Below are 8,943 nucleotides of genomic sequence, written 5' to 3'. Positions count from 1 at the left end.
CCCATTTGTGATGTCACGAATATACAATATTTAGACCCTTGACACAGATTTAAACGTAAACATTCTAAATGTGTCCCAGTTTATTCCTGGTTGCAGTGTATGTGAATGTCATCAGCTGACAGGAAGTACACATGGACCCACGCTGTTGCCTAGCAACGCAATTCTGTTGCAATTCCGTCAAAATGCACTAAAACAGAGCGTTTCAGACAGAGGGTAAATACAGGTATGTTCAGGCAGACAGTATTAGGAAAATAAAGGGTTTTTTGAACATTACAGCATGTAAACATGTTCTAGTAGAATCACAAACTACAAGTATGAACCTGAAAATGAGCATGATATGGGACCTTTAAAACAAGTGTGCACCTCAACGCTGAGAAAAACGGTTGAAACATAAAATGAAATGTAAATATTGTCTATATTATAAAAGTAAAGCCTACATCTAAATCTTCACAACAAACCACACATCAACTTGTGTAATTTGTAACAGTTTTATTGGTAGGTATTTACATTTGAGATTATTACATTGTTGTCATACATTTTATAAGGTAACTTGGAAGGAAGTCTAAAATACTTTGCATAAGACAGGTTGTTGCAGCAGCACTTTATTTACTTTTCAGTTCAATGATTGTGTTGGACGCAAGCTGCCACAGATATTACCTTTGGTTCAAAAACCCCTTCTTTGAAGCATTGCTTTGCATAGACAGGATAGCCTCAGATCATAAGGAGATGAAAAAGAATCACCCGGAAGAAGAGGAGAGGTGTACATTCACAGATTTAAAGGGGTTTGATAGGTTAGTGCATCAAGCTCAAAGAGGGACGGCCTGTAGCTTGGTGAAGGGTGACCAACTTAAGACAATCAGATCTGTGCAGTGGGTTAGAGAAACATGATTAACATAGAATGAAAATTGTGGTGAAAAAGTAAGATTAATGGAGTGCAACACAGGAACAAGACTTTATATCAGGCCAAATAGAACTCTAACATGTCTGCCTTTCCTTTTGCCACAGCCTATTAACTATAGATTGAAAAAGAGCTATATAGCTACAGCAACTATAAGGCTACACATTTTCACCTTCACAAAAAAAGCCAAAATAAGTTGCTCAAACCATCACAAGGACATCAGAGTCCAGAACAGGATAGAGGTCATTCAGACTGGTGATTGTGTTCCTTATCCGAGGACAGAAGGGATATCTTGTTCTCCTATGTTAAACGCTCTGTGGACACAATGGTACATTGTTTGAGGGCCAAAAGAACACAGAGGCTCTATTGAAGGGAAGGGTTGCTTTAGCAACATGTACCACGAAGCAACTGAAGGTTACGAAAATGTGTTAATTACAGTCATGTAGAACTCATTAACGAGTCAAGTCTCAACACAGGCACTGGACAGAACGGAAAAACTGAAGGGCAGATTGTAATCAGTTTAGTTAGCGAACCTCAACCCACTGAAAAAAAAATTACCCAATGTAGGGGTATTGTACCTAGAGCGATAAAAACAAATGGCTGTTTCATGGTATTTAGTATTGACAGAAATGACAAGATCTGTAATGGGATTGTTAAATAAAGTTTCTTAAGAGCGTCAACGTTCATTCTTGAGCTTGAGAATAGCAGTTTAACAAATAACCTTAACTCTAAGTCCATTTAATGGCTTTTCCACAGCTTTCAACTGCATCTCAGTCTTCATAAGTGGATGGAGTTTGCTCACTCACACTACACGTTAAAACAGCAAAGGCCTGAACAAACACCAGAAACAGCCATCAGCTGTATGTCAACACCAAAACCTCAACTGATCAAACAGCTAAAAGCGAAATTTTGGACTTAAAGCAGCAGTAGGCGAGATTGGAGCAAACATGATTAAAAAGTTATTTTTATAAAACAATCGCTATATCCTGACAGTAGTGCATGAAACAGGTAATCTGAAAAAAATCATGTTCCTCCGGTGCTCCTAACGGCATCTGCAAGATTTCACAGACCGGAGGAAAACAAGCAGTAAGAGCTGATCTGAGGTCTATCGTCCAGCTGCCGTCTATGAGAGCCGGCTGTCAATCACTCGCGAACTCCGACCAAACAGTCAAACTAGGCAGCGCTGATCAAATATGAATCAATATTATGTTACTGTAATGCCTATTTCTCTCCTCAAATGATTTCAGAAACATCTTGTAGTGTACTGTTTAGCTGTAAAATGAGAAAGTTTGTGACCCAGCAGCCATGTTGAGATCTGTTGAGGAAATACCAAGCACCGCCCACCAGCCGGAGCACAGCCAATAGGAACTCTCTCTCTCTCTGAAATGACTTGTGATTGGCCAAAGTCTCCCGTCACTGGCTACATTTTTTAAACCCCGAAATCAGAGCCATGAGGAGGTACAGTAGTCTAGTTTGACCGATGCACACTCACGTCTACGTAGTGCGAGCACAAGCGCGAGCAACAGGAAGCTGTCGTTGACTTAACAGCCACAGGTGTCACTGCTAACAAGCAATTTCTGATTCTTACATAGAGCCCCTTTAAGTTCCACACTTCACGCTGTCATTCACTCACGACAGCTGCATGACAACTGAGACCACGAGATGCATCTGAAAGCTCCAAAAGAAAGCAAGTCAGTGGACCTTGAGTTAAGATTATTTTCTCAAACTTTCTTTGGCTTTCTGGGACTAAAATGGAAGGAAGAGACAACAATAAGCTAAAGGATATAACGGGTACAGTAACTTCTCTACTGCAGGGGATCATAGGAGCTGAGATGTATTTGACCATTAAACAAAATGGTACTTCTGTCATGTGGTGGCCCACCCTGAAACAAGCCTGTTAAACAGTTCTTAGCCAGAGAAATGCTGCTGTAGGAATGGTAACAAGAGACCAGTAATCTCAAGCAAAGTGGAACGAGATGACGGCGACACTGAGACGGAGACGGTGTGTACGTAGGTCAAGAAAGGGGAGGTAACACATGGTCAGGTCATACTGTATATCATCATCTGATACAGAGTTCAATGTCAGGAAGTCATGCTATCATGAGATACACTTAAAAAAACAAACAAAGTAACATGGTTTACACTATAAGAGTAATACTATTGCTTGCACATGTTGAAAGCTTAAAATTCTCTTATTGTGTGAAAGAAATAAAAAAAAAGGAAACATTACAAAGAGTGTCTCTGACTACATGTAGAAAGGCACAGTTGGCACTCCTGATTACAACAGTAGTTTGGGATAATGTGCTAAAAAGGTGAGTCGGTCAGACAGCAGGCACACTATCAAGCCAACAGAAGCGTGTAGTAGAGGCACACACACACACACACACACGCACACACACACATACACACGCACAATCTCTGCTCAGTTAACTGCATTCTGACTGTAAAACAGCGTCTTTCACTCACATGTCTACACTAAGACGAATACATTAAAAGAGCTCAAAGTACATTGGAAGGCTGTCATGGAATGATAGGCATAGAGTAAAAACAGGGAGCATTCACCAATCTGTGCTTGGCTGTGTATTCATTGTCTAAAAATCCTTCCTTTCCTTAATATAGTTCAGTAACACTTTGCTTGAAGTGCACTGTAATGGAATCGCATCTTAGCTTGTTTGTTTTTAACATCATGTCAGGTAATCATAATGGAATTTAATACATAATAACATGGAATGTTATGAGATTGTTAATAGCTTCCCCCCCCCCCAAACGGTCTCCTAACACCTCATGACTTCAAGCAAAGTGCCACTTCCTTTTTACCTGACCTTGCAATACAAATGATTGGAAGAGGCCGAGGAGAAGTTGGAAGAGAAGGCACAATTTTGAGACAATCAACAATACGACTCGTGGGTTAAATCTTCCCTGCAGCTTCAGCTGTGAATGGAGAAATTAAAAAAAAAAAAAAAAAGAATTAAAACTCAACCCCCCAGTATCAGCATGTTGGGAGAGTCTTCCCCCTCCTTGCTGTGCCTGGGCCCGTCCTCTAGGCCACGCTGCTGCTGCTGTTGTTAGTTGTTTCACGTCAGCAGGCCCATACGAGTGAGCTTGGCTGACAGGAAGGAGTGGAGGACAAACACCACCGGCTTTGGACCCGAGTGGAGGTCAAATACCTGGAGGAAGGAGGGAGAAAGTGAGGTAGGAAAGCATGAACAGCAGATGGAAGAGGAAAAGAGAGACATAAGGATGTAAAAAAAAAAGTAAAACAGTTGTCAGTATATTAGCTGGCATCCCAACACTTAAGTTTTTTGAGTTTGTAAATTGTATAGTCACTTTATTATACTATCAATTCTTCTGGTTCCAATCTGTACCGTTCATTGCAACAGTTATTTGCCATTTTCCACAGGAAATGAGTAATTCTGTCCTCTACATTACCCACGATGCAACCTGACCACAGACAGTTCGTCAGAAATTCAGGTGTGTTGACAGTAGCGGCTAAAAATAAGCAATGTCAAGTGACATCGTGCCATGGATGATGGAGCCATGTGTAAAATTGTTGGAGTTCCCTTGTAACCAGGGCTCTCAACTAACTCTTTTCACCATCCTCCCGGAACCGTCCACCGTCCCAAAATGAATGCGGACCGTCACAAATTTAAAATCTTTTCTACATCATCATTAGTTAATCATTCAAAGTGAACTTTAATATAAATCAAACATCAAAATTGGTTTATATAGTGGTTATTTTTTTAATAATTTATCAAAAACTTATTTAAAAAAATAATTTTATTGTTTTTTTTATTTATAATTTGCAAGTTTGTTTTGATTTTGATGTTAACAATTCAGCTAAGTTAAATTAAAATATTTTTTTGTGTAAAAAGTCACATTTGGAAAAAAAAACAAGATTTTGCATATGGGCCCTCAAAAAGCTAGAACCGGCCCTGCTGCTGCTGCTGCTGCTGCGTCCTAAAGTTGGAGGAGCTGCTGCACAACATGCTCCTGTCGTGGAGAGGAGCAGCAAGTTGCCACGGACAACATTTATTGATTGCAGCCTTATTACCCTTAAAGGGGATGAAGAGGAGTAAGTAAGTTAACATTAGTAACATGATTTGAGCTGCTGCAGAGTTTTGACTCATCTTAGTTAACGTAACGTTATCATCAGCTCACTCACTGTGAATGCAGACGTTGGCTGCGTTAACTGTGACGTTACCGTTAACATCAAACAGTCTAACGTTAGCTAACTGCTAACCTTAATACTAGAAAGTTTACCTCATTGATTTGGGAATAATTTTCCGTTACTGCCGGGCTGTCATGAGGTCAGAGGCTGTGTGTGTACATGCGGGACGGATCGGACACTGACAGTACGTGTGTGTGTTTATGTTGTCAAGGAGGTTTAATAATAACGGTGCGCTACACAAAACGTGCAGTCATTTTCATCGCTGTTCATTCTAATACAACAGGCGATTTTCTTTCAACTCCCGTCCCAAATTCGTCCCAAAATTAATTTTCATCCTCCCCGATCCTATTTTTTTCCGCCCTGGGACGACGGGACGTCCTTAAGCTCCAGCCCTGCCTTTAACATTTCAAAATGGTTACTTTGGTGCCACTGGTGAAGTGTAAGTGGTATTATTATCAAAAAAGACAAATCCGGCCAAAAAAACACACTAAAATGAACGAGCTTGAAGCAACACCACAGACTGAACTAGTTTTCACTTGAATTATCTTTTTTTTTCAACAAAAAAAACCTATGCCATCAGAATAATTTGCTAGAATAATGTGCTATAATCACATAAAAATTCGACATTAAATTATTTTAGACTAAACGATGGATCAAAAATAACCGATTGATAAATCAATAATGAAAAGTTACAATGACTTTTAGTCACATTCGAACTAATCCAACTGCTCTCTGGCAGGAGTATAAAATGATGAAAAGTCATTTGACAGCAAACCAAATATTACAGTATATCTTTTATTTCATTGTCTTAACTCACCATTTCTCCCTCTGGACCCCCAAAGTCAAGGTAGAGGTTGCGTATTCCATCGTCGGCGGACATTTTGAGCTTCTCGTAGGGGTATCTGAACAGCACGGCGCCCCCGGCTGGATCTGCCGGCTCCCTCGTCACAGTGAAGCCCTTCTCGTAGTGCAGCGTCAGCCGAACATCCTGTCTGTTCAACGTGCAACCTGGAAGAGAGAGAGAGAGAGAGAGAGAGAAAAGAGCTGAAGAATAGCAGGTGTATGAGTGAGCGGGGGTGAGAAGCATTCCAGTGGGTGATTGTGAGTAATATGTGTACTGCACGTATACATATCGGCAAAGACAAACTTCAATAACCATGAAGTCATACCATATGTTGACAGCAGACTACATTTCTTCCTCTTAAAGCTGCAGAGGGTAGAAATGGAGCTAATGTGATTAAAAAAAAGTCTGAAAACAGAGCCATGAGGAGGTGCAGAAGTCTAGTTTTCTCTCAGAACACTTGAATTACAATATGCTGAAAGGTTATTATGGGATTTTTGCCCAATGATGCCAAAAATGTTCTGCCTACTGCACGTTTAATGTCGGATAGGTATGTTGTTAACTTCCTTTATTAACACAAATCCCGGCAGTGACACTATCTGTCGCCTGAATAATAACTTACTCAGACAAAGTTTATTTACAGCATCTGAATTCAACCTGGATGGGATGTTCCTCTCTGCTGCAACACAAAGTTAATTGCATTTACTGTACTTCCATGTGTATTACTGTAACTTCACTGGCTTGAATGTGCGTGCAGGACAGGGAAGAAGAAAAAGAAATGAAAAAAAAAGGCAGAGGCTTTCCAGCGCTGTTCCGGCAGCCAACTATTGTTCTGCACAGAGTGGAAACATTCCCCTCTGCTGGCTCCCACTTCTGCTTTTCCTACACAGAGCTGCTCTCTCTGAGCTACTGCACACTGCTAGTCAGTCTGTCAGGAGCTTCCTGTCACAGACAAAGTACTCCGACATTTAAAGGCCTATATACGTAAAAAATATATATATTTGATCTGTGCTTACCTAGACCTCATGTTTGAGAACAAACATTTTCTCTGGAAAACTAACTTCCACTTAACATGCACTTGTTAGCATGATGATTTCTTGCATGACGGTGAACTCACATCCTCTGGTTAACGGTCTGCTTACTCACTGCTGCTAACTTGTGTGTACTGACACAAATCACACACACAGTATACAAAACAAGGAAACGTGTGCACATAAGCCAGACATGCCGGAGGTGCTCAATCCACTCTGTGGTGTTGTAGTGTATTGCACTATATAATGAAGTGTTTCCTGTGTGCAAAAAAAACATGAACACTTGGGATGACCTTAAATCTAAATCAAGAAGTATTATGAGATTTACCTAGAAAACTATAATTGTAACAATATATATATATTTTTACACATCAGTGCATGAATTTCCATTATCGTTTTGGCTCACGTCTGGTACAATTTCAACATGACCAGTTAAAGCTGCAGTCGGTAACTTTGAGCAAATATGAAAAAAAGTTATTTTTTATTAAATGGTCACTATATCCTGACAGCAGAGCATGACACAGATAATCTGCGAAAAAAAATCATGTTCCTCTGTGTCCTCCTGTGCTTCTAATGGCATTTAACAACCAATCAGAGCCGGGCAGTCTCTAAGCAGCTGTCAATCACTGCTCGTGAAACTCGCGAACTCCGATCAAGTGGTCAAACTAGGCAGCGCTGATCAAATATGAATCAATATTCTGTTACTGTAATGCCTATTTCTCTCCTCAAATGTTTTCAGAAACATCTTGTAGTGTACTGTTTAGCTGTAAAATGAGAAAGTTTGTGACCCGGCCGCCATGTTGAAAACAGTTGAGCCAAGCATCGCCCACCGGCCCGGAGCAAACTTTCTTCCATTCCTGTGTTCAACATTTTCATTTAACAGATAAATAGACCTACCAATCACACCACAACAGAGTGCTTGCAACCCCTGCTTGTCTTACAACACAGATAGCTTCCATTTGATCAAAATGGTAACAATCCACAGTGTGTCAGAGAGCCCCGCTACACGAACCCTGGCATTTCTTTTGCGCTCCTTTTTTTTTACTATTGCAACTATAGTTGTCAGATACATGTAGTAGAGTAAAAAGTAAAATACTCCCTCCTAATATGTAGAGTAATGTGGAGTAGAAGTAAAGACAAGGTTAGGTGAAAATACTCAAGAAAAGTACAAGTACCTTAAAATTGTACCCAAGTACAGCACATGAGTGAATGTATATACTGTAGCCACATTCCACCACAGAATGTCCTTCGTTGTTACAGCTGTTGTTGGGCGGCAGGTTCATATACCATACCATAGTGGCTAACCATAGTGGCTAACCATAGTGGCTAACCGCCAACGGCGCTTCTTTTGAAAAGTAATTCGCCTTCAATTTAGCAAATCCTGCTTTATTTTTTTAACAGATATTTAACTAACGTTAAATTTACATTTTCTAAAATGTCCTTGCGGAGCTCTGGTACTTGTTGCGCTGTTGGTGGCTGTACTAACAACCACACAAAGCTAAATTTGTGTCTTCTTCAACAGTGTGTTGAACATGCACTCAAAACAAAAAGGGATTGTTCTTGTGACCAACGGTACAGTTTCCATCGCCGACCTACAGACGAGGAATCCAGAAGAATGTGGCTGAGAAACTTGAAGAGACCATAAACCCTCGTTATGTGTGCTCATTTCATTTAGTGGACAAAAAGCCAACGGAGGAAAACCCCTATCCTACTTTGAGGTTGGGCTACGAAAGACCAGCGGAGAAGAGACGTCAGGTCCTTAAAAGGACTGACAGCAGTGCCAGGAGAACATCAGCTATGATTTCACGTGTAGGGAGGACACAGCATTGTAGCGTCGGTTTTTATGACAGCCAGTTACTTTCACTATTTTCTGTACAGTTTATAATGTGAGGCAGTTTATGTAGCAACGGAGTGCAGGGCAGCATTAGACTAAAGATAGTTTAAGTACGGTTATCTGTGTGTAGAAAACAACAAAACCTTGTAATTGTGGAAGTACTGATCTGCC

General features: G+C 40.5%; 1 protein-coding gene across 1 annotated transcript in view; it reads right to left on the bottom strand.

Annotated features, from left to right (window-relative positions):
* Nucleotides 1–474: 474 nt before the first annotated feature.
* The window catches only part of sntb2 (syntrophin, beta 2), a 29,449-nt gene continuing 20,980 nt past the window's right edge, over nucleotides 475–8,943 (bottom strand). The window contains exons 6-7 of the mRNA XM_074631686.1: nucleotides 5,884–6,074; nucleotides 475–4,065 (exon numbers count right to left, since the gene is read on the bottom strand). Of these exons, the coding sequence (XP_074487787.1) occupies nucleotides 3,973–4,065; nucleotides 5,884–6,074 (284 nt within the window). The 3' untranslated portion in view covers nucleotides 475–3,972. The remainder of the gene's footprint in view (nucleotides 4,066–5,883; nucleotides 6,075–8,943) is intronic.

Source organism: Sebastes fasciatus, chromosome 4, assembly GCF_043250625.1.
Source record: "Sebastes fasciatus isolate fSebFas1 chromosome 4, fSebFas1.pri, whole genome shotgun sequence".
Lineage (NCBI taxonomy): Eukaryota > Metazoa > Chordata > Actinopteri > Perciformes > Sebastidae > Sebastes > Sebastes fasciatus.
This window is presented reverse-complemented; position numbering and strand designations above follow the sequence as displayed.